This window comes from Pipistrellus hanaki (genome assembly GCF_964339955.1).
Source record: "Pipistrellus hanaki genome assembly, chromosome: 8".
Classification (NCBI taxonomy): domain Eukaryota; kingdom Metazoa; phylum Chordata; class Mammalia; order Chiroptera; family Vespertilionidae; genus Pipistrellus; species Pipistrellus hanaki.
The window spans coordinates 46,020,837-46,039,897 of record NC_140510.1 but is presented as its reverse complement, the minus strand read 5'-3'; the positions used below and the strand labels follow the sequence as shown (position 1 = coordinate 46,039,897).

The following is a 19,061-nucleotide window of genomic DNA, read 5'->3' as shown; positions in this document are numbered from 1 at the left end:
AAAATTTATTTTTTAAAAATCAATGACAGAGCGAAGCAAGTATTTAACTAAAGACAGGTTATCTGCTGGGAAAGACTTGGTAACCAAATTTTGGTGCAGGACGTCATGTCTTCTTGATACCTGAGGGCTAGACCTCAAACTAGAACTAGAAATTCGAACTGCTTTTTGATGGAAACTTGGCTGAAATAGTTGAATGTTGAAGACTCTTCTACCTTTTAAAAATGGTGACTATTAGAAAAAAAAAAGAATAAAAAAGAAATAAAAATGGTGACTATTGTATGGTTAGTATCCATATGAACTGAGAGAAAAGGGTATAAAAGTAGAGTTAGAGAACCACCAGGTAAAACATGGGGTGGATGCTTTAACCTAAGAGGACACAAAGTACCTCCCTCTCCCCCTGTGACAGCTGGAAGGTCAAGTGTCCAGAACTGATGTAGATTACCATGAACAAACCACAACTGAGAACTTTCCCCCGAATTCTTTCTCTTCCCAATCACATACACATGTTCAGTTAGTCGTCAGTTCTAACCTAGCTTTTTCTCAGTGAGTTCAAGATTTTACAAAATAGGTTTTATCACATTGTTACACGACTTGTAAAAGGAAAATCTTCAAAATTCATACCAGCTTTTGTCTTTTGAAGTATAGGCATTACAAATTTCAATTCAAAAGGGCAAAATTTTAATGTAACCCGAGTATTGAACATGCTTTTAACACACCTGAAAACAGTTACTGAATCTGACAGGGAGCCAACTGCAACATCAGGGTAGGAATTCTTATCAAGGTCCATATTTCCAGCAATTGAATATCCAAAGAATGGTGAATTACCCTCGAGAACCTAAAAAGAACAGGTCATCAGAATGGACACGGGGCCACCAAAATGAGCTTCTTACCACCCTATGCTTTGAAAAAGACACACAAGTTTAAGAGAAAGAACTGACATTTAAGAATTCACTTATAATTAAATTATATTCAATTATAAATAAATCAGAAATAAGCATACACACAATGCATAAAAGTCACCTGATTTACACTGTATCTCAAGCAATAAACGAGCCAATTTTTTATGAACTTGTTTACTGTATTAAGTCAATCAGGGTATTTCAAACCAAACTTTTCTAACTGCCCCCCAAATGTCTTATTTTTCTCAAAAGCAATTTTTAAAATTTGGTGTCTGAATAATCCATGCAATAACAATCATCTCTTTCATTTGGCCAGTTTCCTCTCTACTTAGTATGCTACTAAAGGAAATACATCACATTTCCACCTACTTATGCTGTCAGTGTAGAATAGTCTCTTCCTTCGATTACCTTGATTCTCACGTATCAAAGAGATTTTACAATTAAAACAAGCAAGTCATTGCAATTACCTGTACATCTATTTCCAAGCTATCTTCAAATAATACGTTTTTTAAAAACATAAAATAATTCATACTATTGTAGATTTGTAAGCTAAAATGGGTTTAGTGGAAAATTCACTTAAACTTAAATATTCTATCTTCAGGCAAAAAACTCAAACCCCCATTGTAATCTGGTTACCTGCGTTGGTTTGGTAATTATTCCGCTCGCCGAGCCATGATAGATAAAAACCTTGCCGTTTTCATCATAGGGAGCTCCAACCGCAATATCTGTTGACAACATCACAGTTTAACAAACATTGCATTTTTCAAACATTTCAGTACAATGCTTTAAGTAAGATCCCATAAACTCATCAAGTCAAATTATCTATAAATCATAATAATTTCATAATCTATTATTTTACCCGGGTAGCCATCTTGGTTAATATCGCCAATATTTTTGACGGCGATGCCGAACATAGAGTCTTTGGTTCCATTAAGACGAATTGGCTTGACATTTTTCCACCGGCCTTGCTGGTTCATGTAGACATACACTGCACCTCCAACTTCTCCGTCTCTGTCAAAATACTGTGGGGCTCCAATCACAATATCCTGCCACCTAAGAGCGTAAGGAGAAAAAGAGCTGTGAACCATCAGCTCAACAGCCAGCTTGGGGGAGAATACCACCAGCCCAGGTACTAAGGACACAAAGAGGTATGATATGATGGAAAGGGCCCCAACTATGGAACTTATATCTCATCAATTGAAATTCTTTTTTAAACCAAAGAAAAATGATGGAGGGTAAGAACTTCAAGCCAGTTCTCCAAATTAGATCAAAGTGCAGAGACTCCAGGTAAAGATTCCACTCCCCTCCTATCTTCCACTCCAGACCCAAACTGGCACCACCGGCCACAGAGCCATGTACTGAGTTTGTCTCCAATCCTTAGTTTCAACAGGACATGCTAGACCAGTGGTTCTCAACCTTTCTAATGCCTCGACCCTTTAATACAGTTCCTCATGTTGTGGTGACCCCCAACCATAAAATTATTTTCATAATTTTCTTAGGCTCCACAGCAGCGATTCTCAATCTTGGGAATCTCAACGCTAGTAGGGTCGCCTAAGACCATCGAAAAACACAGATATTTACATTATGATTCATAACAATAGCAAAATTACAGTTATGAAGTAGCAATGAAAATAATTTTATGGTTGGGGGTCACCACATGAGGAACTGTATTAAAGGGTAGAGGCATTAGAAAGGTTGAGAACCACTGTTCTAGATGCTCCAACAGCCCCTTAAGAAACCAAAGAAAAGAACCATGTAGGTGTTCTTTCCGAGTTAATTTTTTGCCCCAAATTTTAATTCTCACAGACCCACTCCCAAGACAAGAGTAAAAACTAAAAATTGGGAAAGATGTAATAATCCTACATCCTGGGAAGGGTAATGAAGGGTATTTGTCTACTGCCAAAATACAAGCGATAAAGGCATGAAAGGATGCTGAAAATTTGTCAGCAAAAATATTCTTTGAATCAACGAACCTGAAAGGATGGCTCTTCTCAAGACCTACAGAAGCCGAAGAAGCCATGATTTCTTTACAAACGCGAAATGACCTAGCGTGCTCTCACCCATCTTTGTTGAGGTCCACCACGGCCACGTCGTAGCCAAAGGAAGAAGCCAGACCTTCTCCTTCAAATATGTGCTCGGGGAGAAGGTGTGCAGACTTCATGTCTCTTTTGAGCAAAACCACAGCTCCACTGTGATTGGCTCTCGGAGCACCAGATACAAAGGTGATGTCGTCTTTCGAAGTGATCCCTTTCCCCGAGTCCAGAGAAAAGCCTAGAAAAGCAAAATACAACTCATGCCAACTCTGTGTTTCAGAGGCATCCAACACTGGTAACTCCCTCCCCACTTGCTCCTTTTGCTTCCCACCCCTCTCCTTCTGACCCTCCCCACCAGCTATCACACTTAGGATAAGAGAGTCGCAGAGATATGACACAAGTACCAAGCAGCAAGCTATTTCACTGCTTTTTATGGAATAGATTAAGACTTAAAGAAAGAACCTATGCTATTTAGCATCTGTCTGACTTGAATCATGAAGCATTCATTCATTGTAAGAATCAGTTTGAAACTTATTTTAATACTAGACCTGCGGTAAAAGGAGATCAAACCAGATACTAAATTATCCTAGCGAACTGACATCAGATACACAGAGATACAACCTGATAGTATAACTGAGTGCATGTTGTGGGGTTCTGCCATAATAAATGATTAGGAATGTCCATACGCATCAATCCCCTTGGTAATCAGGCAAGCACAAATGCCAACTTCATCAATACGACCACAAGCAGCATTTCATTATTTTGAACCCACTTAGTTCTCAGACACAAGCATGCAAACCAAACCATGATGGATGTGCCGCAGCATTTGAGAACACACGTAAACAATAGAGGCGAGCAACGTATCATCTAAATCAATTTGTCAGGAGGGGGAGGAGAGCATTAGAACATCTCATTGTAAAGCGTCAGGTAGGACGTCAGATTACCAATACAAGATTTAATCGGGGGGCAAATATAAATGCCCTTCTCAAGGTCATTCAAATGAAGCAAGTATTTCCACAGAGGCGAGGTAGAGGCAGCGTAGTGTAAGGCCACCCTTTTTTACTGGGTTTTATTTATGCAAAGTTTCACCACTACTGTTGCCGTTCTCAAACTGTGTGCAGTGAGTCGAGAAATAGGATGAGCCACCAGTTTAGAGCAGGGCGAGCTAATCAAACCCAGCTCTGAAAACCATCTGGCAGCAGAGCCGCCACCGCAGCATGCTTCTCGTGCGGGCTTCCCTTGAAATGAAATAGAAAAATAAAAAGATTTATGCTCTGTATGGATAAAAAAAAAAATGTCTTAAATGAGCATGACCAAGACAATTGATGTGTCACCTGGGAGATCACAAACCTAGGTAGCTATTCATCATCACGTCAGGGGACGTGTTGGGCGGCTCCCTGGGAGGCTGTGTTTTATAAACAAACTGATCGGGATCTGTGTAGGAGACGCTGGTCAAAAACAGCAGGCCTGTGCACGCGCGCCAAGTGGAAGAGATGGAAGGAAAAGCAATTATGCCAGGGAGGAGGCACCACGGCGACCACCGCCCGCTCCTGCTGGATGATGAGGCCACCGCGGCATCTGGAAAGCCACTCTCTCTGCCAGCTTCCAAAGCCTCAAGCAGATCATTTCATTCCTAAAACCCACTGGTTTTTTTGAAATGACAGCTGCACAGACAGCACGGACAACTAAAATGTGACCGCACAAACTTGACTCTTTTCCCAGGCATCCACTTTTGAGGAAACCCATTCTGGAAGCAGCAAATGTGTCCTACCCAAATGTCCTGATAGCAACTAAGCTTGTAGAATCCAAGGGGCCTCTCTCCTAAAATTAAGTGTGTTGGTTTCTTGCCTAGAGCCATGAAAATTAAATGTTTCTTGGTCCCACCATAAACTTATCCTTGAAAAAAGCATTTGAAGAGGGGTTGTCTGTTAAAATATAATCAAAGCATTCCTTTGTTGATAATATTTACCTTAAAAAACCATAACTGGGGCTGAAAACTGCATGGCCCTCTGTCCCCTTCATGACCTGCAAAGCCATTCACACAGCCAGCAAGAGGGGCAGTAATACTTATTTTACAACACTAGAGGCTAGATGCACCAAGATTCATGCAAGAATGGGCTTTCCTTCCCCTGGCTGCCGGCACCGCCTTTGCTCTGGGTGGATCTGCCTTATCACCCCGGCCCAGAGCCACCTTTTTGCCTTCCCACTCTGTCCAGAGGCTTGCAGCGACTGGGGTGGTGCATAGAACGCCTTGGTCCCACCCTGCCCCCGGCCACTTGGAGCCTGTGTATGCAAATTAACCCGCCATCTTTGTTGGGCTAATTTGCATACTCACTCCTGATTGGCTGGTGGGCCAATAGCATGTTGCTCTTTTATTAGTGTAGATTGTTGAGAAGATTAAATGAGACCGGTAAAGCATTATGTAGGTGCTTGACAAGTAGTTTTAAGTATAACTTTTCCCTCTTCTGTGCCTTCACACCAAGTTTTCGATTTTTACTTTTAGGGGAGGAGGGAGTGTCTGAAAAATGTTCATTAACAGTTCTGTTCATACATACCTATATAATTAGAACAACTTATTGTTAATGTTATTTTTTCAATTAAGTTAACATTTAGAACAATTTTTTAAGAATATGTTTAACACATTATTTGGGATTATTCTTATACTTATTTCTATTTTTTTCCTTTTCATTGTCCCAGTAATATCTTTAGCATATGGGTTCTTTTCTTAAAAAAAAAAAAAAAAAAAATAGGTTACTCTTTGGGCTTAGGAGATTTTTTACATTTTTTCCAAGAAATGCACAATAATTATTCTTTATGTCATCTCATACTAAGAATTAAAGCTTTTAAAAGCCTTCGTGTAATTACCATAATGCACATGAATAATTTAGGACCCCATTAGTAATGCAAACACGACTTAGGAGTTAAGGAACGGGCACTTAGCCATAATCCGGGTGTCCCCACGCTGCTTCGGTGAGTCCTGCTCAGCCTCGGCCTGGAGGCCCCGTGCCAACCCGCCAGGGCCCCGTGGCACGAGGCCCCAGTCCAGAAGCAGGGCCAACCCCGGAGAAAGGCAATCACAGCGGAGGGACCCGGGGTCTTGCCCTGCCACTTACGAGTACCTTCATGAATGCGGCTCTTAGGAGCAGCCTGGAGAGAGGCCCTGAACGGAGAGGGGAGGCAGCTCAGCTCCCTGACATCCGCGCGTTTGTTCTCAGCAGCACAAACAGCCCTTTTCAGGTGACAGAGGCCGGTGTCGGCTCAGCAAACGGACATCCATGCAGAGGGCAGGGGATTTTAGGAGGAAGTAGGGCTCGTCCCCACGTGAGGGAGCCTAGGCCAGAAGGGAAGAACCCCAGCCTCAGAACCACCAAGGCCTCAATCCAATCTCAGGCAGTGCGGCCGCAGGCCCCTGGCTCCGCCGGATCTGTTCTCAGCCCAAAGGCCAAGGTCTCGGAGGGCAGTGTCCCTCAGAGAACTCTGCAAAGGTAGGCGTGCCGGCTCCTCTCGTTCCTACCTAAGTAACTGTTAGCAGGAACAGGAACTAGACTTTCATCATGGTCAGTCTCTCCGCCAACTTCATAAGGCCCATCTTCAAAGATGTTCATGTCAAAAAAAGTGTTATTCTTTTGTTCTACGCGCACAATCCCTGAAGGAATGAGATGGTAAAAAAAAACAACAAAAAAAGTGAAGATGAAACAAAATAAAACAGATGGATCCTAATAAAACATTCCTCATGTTATCCCACTAAGTACAGCAAGGAAAGTTAGGAGGAAGAAAAGGCAGGAAAAAAGAAATGACTTTTGAGGTTTTGAAGTTAAAAAATCATGCTCATGTAAATTTTTACGTCAAAGAAAGTTGTTCTAGCAATAATTTAAAAAATGCCCCATGTATTCTCATGAATTATTTTTAACATGCTATGAAAGTAGATGAAAAAGGAAAGTTAATTAAGTCTACAGAAAATAATATTTTAAAAATGATATGAACCTGATGATATTTACATTTTCTATAATCCAAAATTGTTACCTTCTTTACCGTAGTAAAAAATGAAGTTAATAGTTTGATCTATTCTTCACTTTAACCAATATTTCATTTTTTTAAATCCTTCATTAAAAGGATTTTCTATAAAAACTCCACTATGTGACTTTTTAAAAAGAGTAACCTTCTCGGTCAGGGTTAATAAAACAAGACATGTTTCCTGTAAATTAAGGCATACATAATTGCTGGGTGTTTTTATTGTTTTGTCTTATTATGTATGGCATCTGTCCTTCCTAAAATAAAACTACTTCTAAATTAAATGTGTTGTTTTGATTAGGTCGAAATAACGTGAGAAATACCGTCATGTGAAAAGAGTCCATTGGGGGTGGGGTAGAGGCAAAGGATACTGCTGCCCACGGTCCCTGTGGGTCACATACAGAGTGAGTGTCCTCAAGGATTGTATCTAACAGGAAATTAAAAACTTGGAAGTGTTTTAATGGAAAGGAAAAGTTTTCCTGACTAGTGAAAATGTTATAACATAAAATTTATTGTAGTAACTTCCTTAAAATGTGGGCCATTCTTCTCCCTCCCCGTTGCCATGTCTCCTTTTACTACATCACAATGATAATTAAAACCATTGAACAACTTTTCTGCAAGTTATCTGAAATTATCATCTCAAAATTCCCTAATCTGCCATCTAGCCTTCTAAGTCTATCAGCAAAAGATGAGCCTTTTAAGATAGCATATAATGAAAGGAATGTCTAGATTAAGACACTGTTATTTGTACAAAACAGACTCAATTCTTATCAGTTTTCAGATCACTACCTTAAAATTAAGACTTCCAGCTTCATGAGAGGCAAAAATAAAACAGCAATACCACTAATGTTAAACTACTATAGTGTTAATTATCATATGCTTCCAGAAAAAAGTTAACTACTTGTATTAATGTAAATTGCTGGTGGAGGAAAAAAAAAAATCTCTTAAAACATACATTTGCACCATTGTTTGTTTCAAAATGTCATATGATTTAGAGATTTTAATATCCTACCCTACTTCTATAACTTATGAGTACACTACAACACATTTTGTTTTAATTTAAAGTTTACCAAACCGTGGTGCATATCATAGAAATAACATAGTCTAATCTCTATTTCTACAAACACACGTCATACCTTTCCAGTTATAAGTTCCCGGGGCTCCAAACACAATGTAGTGAAAGTCTTTAGTAAAAGTGGCTGCTACCCCTTGCTGGCAAGAGCCAAACTTCTCATGGCCTCTCAGTCGGCCGTCACAGAAACTCCAGTCTCCTCCATCCATCTCATCTTCAATCCGGAGGTTCTCACTCAGGACGTAACACCTTCCAAAGATGTCTCGGGACTCCTGCTTTGTGTTAACATGTTGTCTTTTCTCATATCGATGAGCACATGTCTGCAAACAGATGGAATGAAGTAGCCCACGCATGTCTACAAACCTTATGGCTTTCATTACAACTGGATACAATTGTCAGTACTAAAAAAGGATGTTAAACGTGCCCTTATCCTGAGATTGGATCCGAAACCAGTAAATCTTCCCCCAAAGGGTCACTAAGAAGACCTTTATCTAGCCTATAGAAACTATAGGACTTCTGTCTTATTTTCTCCCAAAGAATAATGTCCGATCTGAGTGATGAAGGCTAATCGGTAATGCTCAGGTAATTTATTTATAAATGCAGCTGTCACATAAACAATGGAAGCACCTTGTTTCATTTTCTTAATCTAATTGGCTTAATGGCTGTATAAACCCTCACATCAGTGTGTTTGTGAAAACAGCCTGTTGCCGAGGAGAGAGACCATGGGCACATTTTCACAGGAATCGGGCAAACAGCCAAACCAGACATTTTCCTTTTACCCATCCTACGCCCTTATAACCCTACATCCTAGTTTATAACCTAAGCTCTGAGATAGCTTATCCTATAAGGCAGAGAGAACTACTCTGCTGGGAGGGAGGAAATCATCTCTACAGTTTTACAGGGTACTCAATGCTGCACCCACACAACACAGGTGGAAGGTACTTGACAACATCCAAGTCTATTTCCCATAATACAGCCCTTCAATAGCAAAATTCAACGTCCAGTAAAATGCTCATTTTTTCCCCCCTCCAAATTCTATAGACATTTGTTATAGCCATCGTATTTTGAAAGAGACACAGAAAGATCATCATACGTCAGTCCCACGGGTCACTCCCAAGGTCACCCAGCATAATCCATCTAGACCCTCTCATTTTCGCTGCCACTTCTACTTGAAGAAGCTCAGAATAAATCATGGGAGTTTAAAAAGTCTGACCTTACTTTCCATTCCAATTCCCATATTTTTTTATACTCATCTATAAAAGCTACATGGTTCCTGGGACCATGTCCAGCTTGTTTTGCTTTTTGTATTGTAAGACCATCTAGAGTTTGAGACATTCAATAGAATTTTGTTAGTAAGTTCTTTAATTTGAATGTTCTAAAGAAAAGCACTGCTGTGCTCACTGCAGTAAGCAGGGCACTCGGACACAGTGCCTCTACTCACCACCACTTTGCCGCCGGGACCCTGGCTCTGGACAGTGACCCCCATCCACTGGTCCTCCTTGCTTTCCGAGGAAGGGTCGGCTGTGGAGAGCAGCACAGGTTACACCGTGAGGACTTCAATGTGACTCAAACAGGCAATGAACCAATGGATGAACAAACACACAAGAAACAGTTTCCAAGTAGCATTGACTCCAAGCTATTGTTGGTAAGACTCTTGCATAAATTCTTCACACAAAATATACTAGGTGGCCCTTCACCCTCTGACACCCAGTGTCCCAGTACAGAGAGGTATTTGAAAATGTAAGACTGCCAGCTTCCAAAATCCAACTACCATCCAAACTAACAGGAAGTGTACGCTTCTCTACACACTCCCAAACCTGCTGCATACAGCATGCGCTGTTCCTTTCTTTACTGGAGATGGGAAGATAAGACCTCAGGTTCCTATTGTATTTTTCTATCGATGCCAAGAAAGAAAGGGGTATACTTCTTTTCACTCCTTCTGCCCCCCCGAAAAATAAAGAAACCACAAATATCACCATGTGCTCATTTCAGTATCAGTGTGAACCTACTGTATGACCTTCTGACCAAATGTCTGCCCTTCCTTACTGAGAAGCACAGCAGGCAACCATTTTCAATCTGGAATCGTTACAAAACGATGGAAACTAAACAACGTCAAGTAGACAGAAGGGAAATGCCAAAATGTTAAATAAAAAGCGATTCTGTCTACGATACCAGTGGGTTTTCTCTTTTTTAAGATATATTTTATTGATTTTTTTACAGAAAGGGAGAAGGATAGAGTTAGAAACATCGATGAGAGGAAAACATTGATCAGCTGCCACCTGCACACCCCCTACTGGGGATGTGCCCGCAATCAAGGAGCATGCCCTTGACCAGAATTGAACCCGGGACATTTCAGTCCGCAAGCCGATGCTCTATCCACTGAGCCAAACCAGTTAGGGCACCAGTGGTTTTTCTTTATAGGTCACTGCCATTTACAAGTTTCCCATAATTAATGTGTATTATTTTCTAATCAGAAAAAAAAGTCATCTCTAAAAGATGAAAAAGCACGAGAAGAACATAAAAGTAACACGTGAATCTGCAAATCTACACAGAGCACGTATGTCACATTAGGTTTGGCTGGAGCTTCTCAATCGCTAAGAATTGCTCAGCCCAACATACAGTCTTATAAAACAAGCCTCTACCTGAGACGGAGGGGCAAATTTCACCCATGCTGGTCAGCTCTCAGTCCAGAGGTCTGAAATTTAACATCGGCTTCCTCCCAAATACTTAACAGCAAGTGAGATCTTTGGCTGCTACGTACAAGACAGGCACATTCAATTCGCTTCCCTGCTCTGAATTCAGCTTTTCAGCAGCCTCCTGTAGAACTTGGAAACGTCACTAGGTGGCAGCACCAATACACCGTATCAGGGCTAGGAGGTGCAGCAATACCGTGCGTCTCAATGGGACTTAGAAAATGGTCAGTGTTTTCAGGGCAACCAAGAAGCAGTTAAGGCTGGTGCAATTAAAAGTGGCCCTCTCTCCAAGAATGCATGCTGGTCCCCCTTCCCTTCCTCATGGAAAGGGCGAGTGGGGAACCGAGGAGGGGCCCAGGGAACACGGAGTGAGCACGGAACACACCATCGTTGTCAAACTCGATCCGTGTACACGGGTCCCGAGAGGTGATGTCGCAGCTGTACAAGCCTCCTGTCCGGTTGGCCCTCTGCAGCGGAAGGGCCACTGCCCGCGGGGCTCCCACCAGCAACCTGTGGACAAAACAGAATTGGAGCCGTGAGGTTAATGCATCTCAATGCGCCCTAGCCGGTTTGGCTCAGTGGATAGAGCGTCGGCCTGCGGACTGAAGGGTCCCAGGTTCGATTCTGGCCAAGGGCACATGCCTGGGTTGCGGGCTTGAGGGGGGGGGGGGGTGAGCCAAAGGCAGCTGATCAATGATTCTCATCATTGGTGTTTCTATCCCTCTATCCCTATCCCTTCCTCTCTAAAATCAATAAAAAAAATATATATTTTTTAAAAATACATCTCAATGAGTCAGTACCAAGATATTGGGGTTATTCTTTGTCAAGGAGCCCACTAAGTCTCTGCAGCTTAGGGGGAGCAAAGGTAGAATCCTGTGACCACAAGGCACACAAGTGCAACGCCTATGCAAGTCAAGGACAAGGAGAGGGGCTGCGGAAACCAAACCAAAAATCCGTCCATCTCTCCCACCTTTCCTGGGGGCAGCTGCTCGCTCCCGAGTACGATCCTGTTGTTCAAAAAGACACTTTTCATAGATCATGACCCCTTCACCTACGCCAAGGACATCCTATGGAACTCAACAGACAAAACCAACAGTCTCACAATGGAAGGGGGAAGCGGTCACATGCAACACAAACGACAGAAAATGTCAATTTCTAATACGGACTGTGTCTTCCTGCGGCGTTTTTCAAAGGTAATTATTTTCACTATGCCCGCGATTTCAGCTTCTCTATTGTTAAGTGAGTTAAACCAGAAAGCTACTGGGCTCTAATGTCACGGTGGCCTAGGTGAGGAAAAAACAAATCTAAGCTTGTAAATGTCAAGGTTACCAATCAGACCCTAAGGACAACCAATCACAAACAGCCAACGAGGTTGTAATCCATATTTGATCAAGTACTTGCCTCTCTTTGCTTCCTTGCTTTTCTGTATCAATCTTTCCCCCACTCTTTTTGGTGGAGCACTGCTAACCTCTTCCATGTTGGCGATGTGAATCCATTTTTTGCTCAAACAAACTTGAAAAAATTTTAATATGCACCAGTTTATTTTTTAACAATACTGATTTAGCACCTACCCTTTGCCCAAGATAAAACTCACTGAATTCCTCTCTTTCGCACTTGTTGGCCTCTTTCCCCATCAATTCTTACTCATCTTGGCAACCTTACCCTCTCCAGCAAACTCCTCTGCTATCGCCCGATCAGCCTGCACAAAGGATTCCGGGAGGGTCTGGGTGGTTCCGTGTGTGCACTAGACATCGTAATGTTGCTTCTTTCTCCCCACCCCAGCGTCCTTGCCATCTCCTCTAAGAGGGGCCCCTAACCCAGACACACAATCCTCACCACCTCCCTGTTTCACAGCCGGGGGGGGGGGGGGGGGGCCTGGAGACCCACCACCTTTCTGCCGGGTTCCTTCTGCTAATGTTCTTTACACAAGCAGTTTTACCATCTTTGGGCTCTGGCTGACTGGTGGGGACCAATGCTCCAAGAAGGAACACACACCTGACTGGACCGAGAGAATGAGGTTGGAACTGAGAAAAACAGCCAAGAAAACAAATATGAACCTACACATTCCCCCAAACAGAAAACAAGCCACTCCCGACCTTCAGGAAATCCACAAACCTCAGACACAGAAGCAAAAAAAATTAACCCACAAACCAAACGGTCCCCTACCACCTCTGCCTCTGCTGTGAACTCACTGACAGATTTAGTGAATTTTTTTTTTTTAAACAAATGCAATGCAGTGGGTGCAACAGGTAGAAAATGCACTGAGAAAAGCGGGGAGCCAGGCTGTGCCCAGACAGAGCCAGGGAAGCAGGGTCTTACAGACAGAGTGAGGCTCAGCTCATGTGGGAGCACGTGTCCTGACGCCATCGCTCCTCCCAGGCCCTGCATGGTGGCCCAGTCCGCCGCCACCTCCAATCCTCCCTGCTCTTGAAGGGACGACACCAATCCCACCAAAGTTCAGAACTGGAACTGAGTCTGAGCGGGGCCGAGGCAGAGTCCTTGGTGCCTGGAACTTCTTGGCAGAGGCAAGGCCAAGTGCCAGTGGGGTCTCCATGGAGCCACACCACACCTACTCCATTCATGTCCATCTGTCAGGTAGCTGAGAGGTGAACTGGCCTGGACTGTGAGCCAACAAGCTCAATTACCTGGCGGATGTGGGGACGGACCCCTGTCCCAGGTCCTGGCAGGGACAAGCAAGGTGCGGGGGTCAGAATCCCAGGTGAGCACTGGGAGCACAGAGGGCACACCCCGCCTCTGGCTGTCCAGGTGGAGAACGGGGAGACCTGGGGAAGGAGGGCGATTGCTCTGCCTTCAGGTCTCACAACTCGTTGGGAGCAGAAACAAAAATGCCTTTGGAGCGATGTGGTTTTTCTTCTCCGTCCTTTTAAAAGGCTCCCTCGGAAATAGAACGCAGGACCTTAGGGCATTCACCACCCGCTGAAAGGCCAACCCTACCCAGATGACACACTGAAATGAGACCTGTACTGTAGGCCAGACTCGATGCGGGAAGGCAGCACCACAGCACGACTGCAGTGGGTGGGGTGAGGATCCGGGGAAGGGATTTCCTGTAAAGGCAACCAACTCCGACCGGAAGGCTAGCAGGAGCAGCCCGGAGTTCCAGGGTGATTACTGTGTCTCCTCTGACCACCTCCTCTCCTCCCCGTCCACGCCCGAGGAGGCTGGCAACCTACCTGGGGCGGGTACGGGGCCTGTCGCTTCCTGTGTGCTGTACTGGCTCACTCCTTTGCTTATTCATTCCACAAATACTCAAAAGCCTCGTAGGACGCCTAAGGACCCCCCCCCCCCCCCCCCTTCCTGCCAAACTGTCCCTGGTGGAGCCAGAGCCACAGGCTGGTCACTAAACCACAGGAAGGTAGGGGAAAGGCGAGGGCGGAGCAGAGTGCTGTGCGCAGCCAGAGGAGGGCGCCAAAGCCCGCCTGGGAGGGAGGTGTCCCCAGAGGTAACAGTGGCGTTGGAGGGGCCAGGTGAGGAGCGTGGAGCTAGAGGGCAGGCTGGGAGGGAAGGAGCCAGAGGAATAGGAGTGATGAGATGAAGTCCTCCCCTCAGAGCCCCTAGCTTCAGCTGCTGGCTGAGCCCTGCAGGAGACAGGTGTTTCCTTGCACCGTGTTGTTTAAAAAGTTGCAGAGATTGTTCCGTTTACAGAGCAGCACTTCCTCCAGCCCCTTTGCTCATGGCTGCATCCTAGGGTTTTCTCCCTACTTGGTACACCTCCACCTCCCTTGGAGTCCCTTACGCTTGTGGCTAAGGCACCACCTGGGGTGGAAGAAGGCGGGGGGTGCGCTGTGACCTCAGGCCCAGGCCCCGGCAGCCAGAGGAGGAAAAGCAGACACTCATGGGGGCATGGGGTGTCCCCTGGGACCACACATACAGGAAAATCAGTAAGACCATGATGGGGGGAGGGGTTCAGAGTCATGGGAAAGGTAAGGAAACAGCTTAATGGGAGAACACAGTCACCCCAACCAAACTCAGCAAGGGGCTGGTGTCTTCATCCTCAAGGCGCAGGGGTCCTCAAACTTTTTAAAGTGGGGGCCAGATCACGGTCCCTCAGAGAGCTGGAGGGCCGGACTATATGAACTACTAATCCCTACTGTAACACCTCGGCTGCGCTCACTGCCCAAAAAACCTGGCGGGCAGGATCAGACTCCCCTGGGGGCTGCATGTGGCCCGCGGGCCGTAGTTTGAAGACCCCTGCAAGGGGAAGCTAAGGCTGCCCTCTCTGGCTCAGGAAATAAGCAAACTCTTCCTTCTGCTTCTTAGAACCAGCCTCCATCCCAGGAGGACACAGCCATTCGCGGAGGCTGCGTCTGGCAAGAACAGATCAAAACCAGAGCCATGTCCAGTCAATGGCACAGTCTCTGGTGCAACCCATCGCCTTCCGACCCCAAGTCCTCCAGGGCCCCGGCCTACGCCGTTCAGAACAGAGCCAGCTCCTGAGCCAGCAGGGAGGGCGCGGCACCAGGAGGGACAGTCTGCATCTAGGGGACCCCCGGGCCACACCAAAACCCCTTCTGCTCAAACCCCAGCTTTCTCCTCTTTGCCCCCAATGTCCTTAGGCACTGGATTCGGAGTGAGCAGCAGGCATCTCTGGGCACCACCGGGAGACACCCACCGCAGCTCCTGGCACCGGGCAGCAGCTGCCGGCTGTCCAGCTCCCTTCTCTAAGGAAGCACAGCAATAGCAGCTGCTCTTAGCACTGACCCACCCAGAACGCCTGGAGGAAGTCAGAACGACAGAAACGACCCACGTTCAGAGTGACAGGGACTGAGACATATAAATCATGGCCTCCAATGGAAAGTAGTGGAAATGAACAGAGCAGCGTCTAAGAAGCCCGTTTCCTTATCAGGTCCAAAGGAAAAACCTGCATCAGGAAGGGTAAGAATTGGGGTTTGAATGAAGATAGTTTTAGATACCAAAGGCACCGGAACAATTATCTCTGAAATTGCTTTCCACAGGGCAGTGGGCAATGACCGCCACTATTTCAAAGCGGTGCTGGCATAAAAGCTGCCCGGGGATTCCAATGCATTGGAAACCCACACTTAGAAGACAGAACAAGCCCTAGCTGGTTTGGCTCCGTGGGCAGAGCGTCGGCCAGCAGGCTGAAGGGCCCTGGGTTCAATTCCGGCCAAGGGCACGTACCTGAGTTGCAGGCTCAGTCTCTGGCCTTGGTCGGGGCACATGCAGGAGGCAACCAGTCAATCTTTCTCACATCAGTGTTTCTCTCTGTGTGTCCCCCCCTTCCTTCCACTCTCTCTAAAAATCAATGGAAAAAACATCCTCGGGAGAGGAAACAAAAAATAAAAACAAAAAAATAGAATACAGGACAAAACTGATGAGGAATCACATTTGAAATAGTAAAATGCAGTGTAGAAGGCTAACCACACAAGTGAGACTACAACTGAGACTATGATATAAAGTCTTTGAGTCTAGATCAGAGTTCTCAGCACAAAGACTCAGGATTCCCTCTCCTGCTATTGGCCACAAGGTTATTTCAACAAACTGCTTCAAACAAGCCACACTCCTGCTTCCTATAGGCCAGTTCTCACCCAATCAGCAGACTTTTATATAACTACCTCAACCCAAAGTCTTCGGTTCTGGGGCACTTTCCCAACTCTGGGGACAATGGCAGCCTTGCTTCATTGTTTTTGGCAATAATTCCTTTCCTCAAGGATTAAAGATCCTGCCTGGAGCCATGCAACTTTGTCTCAGGAAACATGAAATATTGCTTCATTAGAACAAGGACACTATTATTGCTTAATTTAAAACACAGCCTTCTTAGTTTGTCCAAATTAAGCCTTGAAAGATTAGAAGATGGCATTAACCATTTCAACGGTTATTTCATCATTTAAACCCATCTCCAAAGTTAGGTGTGTGTTTGTTGTTGTTGTTAAATAAAAAAGAAAGAACTTACAATGGAAAGCAACTGATTCCAAACTTATCTCAAGCCCCACTTCTCTGGGCAAAGTTTTTTGGTGTTTTTTTGTTTTGTTTAAATTTCTGAATTTGTTTTTAACTCTAGATATTGTTATACATTTATTTCTTGATATATCAGCTTTAAGCGATACTTGTTGACCTCACAATATGAAAAGAACTTAAACTACTTGCTATTTTGTCTATGTTTAATAGCTAAATTACTTTAGTTCTTCTACTTGCTACCCTTCAAGTTTTAAATAATTTACATTCACCTCTACTTTTCCCTTCACCAACTTCTCACACAACCTCTCCATTCCCCAGGCGGTGACATGACGCTATCAGCAATCTAACCCTTTCTCCCAAACTTTCCTCTTGGTTTCTCCTCTACTTTTACATCATTGTCAGAGCCACTGCCACTCACATTTTGTCATGGAACCACAATTCAGCCACCTGTTCTTTAACACAAACAGGTAAATATTATTCCGTGCCGAACCAAAGTGCACTGAGATGATCCTCTATCTGAGACCAGTATCAGAAGCCCTTGACCTGAAAGGAAATCATTCCTAGCATCAAGGTCAGACTTATCCTACATCCTCTCAATTGGTGTCCTTCGCATTTGGACCATGACTTGTGCTTTTCTTGGCTTTCCCTTCTCATTGCCTTTCCTTCTCATTACACTGTGTATGCTAGCCTCAGTCTTTCCTACGCTCCCAGCCATACCTGCATGGAATTGGGACCTCCTTTGTCCCAGTTTCCTTCTCTGAGGCCCTGCACTCCTGCTACCACCCAGATTGCTCCTCTAGGCCTGCTGCACGGACTCCTCCTGGGACTTCCCTCCCTGTCCTCCTGGGTTGAGCTGCTTTGACCTGGGTTCCCACATTTTCCTCCTATTGGATTTACTTTCTTGAATAACACCCTAAGGAATACTATATGAGAGGTAAACTGAGTCCCTGCATAGACAGAAATGTCATTATCCTACTCTACCCAACTAGATAGTCTGGGTGTAGGACACTAGGGAAAAAATGTTTTCTTTGATGTTAACACTCCAATTTATCCTAGTATCCAGCGATGCCCATAAAAATTCTGATGCAAGTCCAATTTTCACTCCTTGGAGGGTGACTTTGAGGCTCTCTGCTTTGCCCCAGGTGCTCTCAACAGCAGGACAGTGTCTGTGCGGGAGCCTTTATCCGCTCAGGGGCGCTGGGTGGCCTCTCTCTGTGTATAGACTCAGCACGTCACTTCCCTGGAGACACCACCCTGCAGGGGTCATTTCCCTCATTTCATTATCTTCGGATGAATCTACCTGCTCTCTTTTCGCTCCCCACTCTGTGGTTCTGAGTTTTTTTCAACTTTATTTTCCAGTACTTCTATTTTTAAATTTCAATTAAATATAAGTCCAATAAAAAATGTAAATGTCAGCACTTACAATCTCCAAAAGCTTTTCATTCTGATTGTGCCATTCACATAATGCATTCTAGTCTTATGTTGCAGACTTGGTATGTTCTCAAAGTTCTGCATATTTCAGTATTTTACCTGGAGGTCTCTCCTCCCCAGTTCTCTTCCTGTCCCTGGATCATCTGTTTCTTCCCCTTTTCTGCTTACTGCCAGCTCTCGTCCTTAATTCTCCCATTGGCTGTTGTGTGGAAAGGCCCCTTCCCGGCTGGATCTCAGCAGAGCCGGAGTTCTGAAAGGGAGCTCTGGAAGGTTCTCACTTCAGGCTCAGGGGGAGCTGCTGTCAGACTGCAGGCCACTCCTCTAACGCTAGCGGAAGGCTTCCTCCTTGGGGTGTCAGCATTCACACTGGGAACCCTCCCCTTTTTGAAAACCATGTCACGGCCTCCCTCGCCCTTTCTACAAGAATCCATTCTTTTTTACTTTTCATTGAGTTATAACTGACTTAAGCTTTGTAAAACATGCACGTGTCAACATTTCCATCCCTCTCCCTGCCAAAGAAGTGCCATGGCATTTTGTTTTGCTTCTGGCTGGAATAATAAATGCCAGCAGCCTGCCCTCTGCAGAGTTGGTGGGCGAGGGTGTCATGTGGGGCCTGTGGACCTCCACAGAGACATTCCAGTCCAGAGCCACGCCTCCTTCCCAGTCCCCGCCTCACTGGTGACCCCCAGGGGGTCAGAGGGGAGAACCCCCCTCCTTTCTCAGTCCCCGCCTGGCCGTGACTCCTTCCTTTAGTAAGGTCAAAGCAGAGCCCATCTGCTTCCTGCCTGTCGGTAACCTCCCAGCCACTACGGAGCCCCGAGGAGCCTGCAGGCAAGTACACCCAGAGTACCGCCTGGAACCCCAAATCAAAATCCAGTTTCTCGAAGGGATCAGACTCTCTTTGCAGCCCCGCCCCCCACAGCTGAAGGTGAATGTGCTTCCCAGCTGTTACCACATCCCCTCAGCACAGCTACCACCCCTCACACGC

General features: G+C 45.1%; 1 protein-coding gene across 2 annotated transcripts in view; it reads right to left on the bottom strand.

The window, feature by feature from the left end:
* Nucleotides 1-19,061, bottom strand: part of ITGA6 (integrin subunit alpha 6) — a 66,987-nt gene that overhangs the window by 24,940 nt on the left and 22,986 nt on the right. For both annotated transcript variants that reach the window (XM_084892283.1, XM_084892282.1), the window contains exons 2-9: nt 11,094-11,218; nt 9,457-9,536; nt 8,080-8,335; nt 6,447-6,578; nt 2,960-3,170; nt 1,759-1,952; nt 1,536-1,624; nt 717-835 (exon numbers count right to left, since the gene is read on the bottom strand). In XM_084892283.1, coding sequence (XP_084748409.1) covers nt 717-835; nt 1,536-1,624; nt 1,759-1,952; nt 2,960-3,170; nt 6,447-6,578; nt 8,080-8,335; nt 9,457-9,536; nt 11,094-11,218 — 1,206 coding nt within the window. The remainder of the gene's footprint in view (nt 1-716; nt 836-1,535; nt 1,625-1,758; nt 1,953-2,959; nt 3,171-6,446; nt 6,579-8,079; nt 8,336-9,456; nt 9,537-11,093; nt 11,219-19,061) is intronic.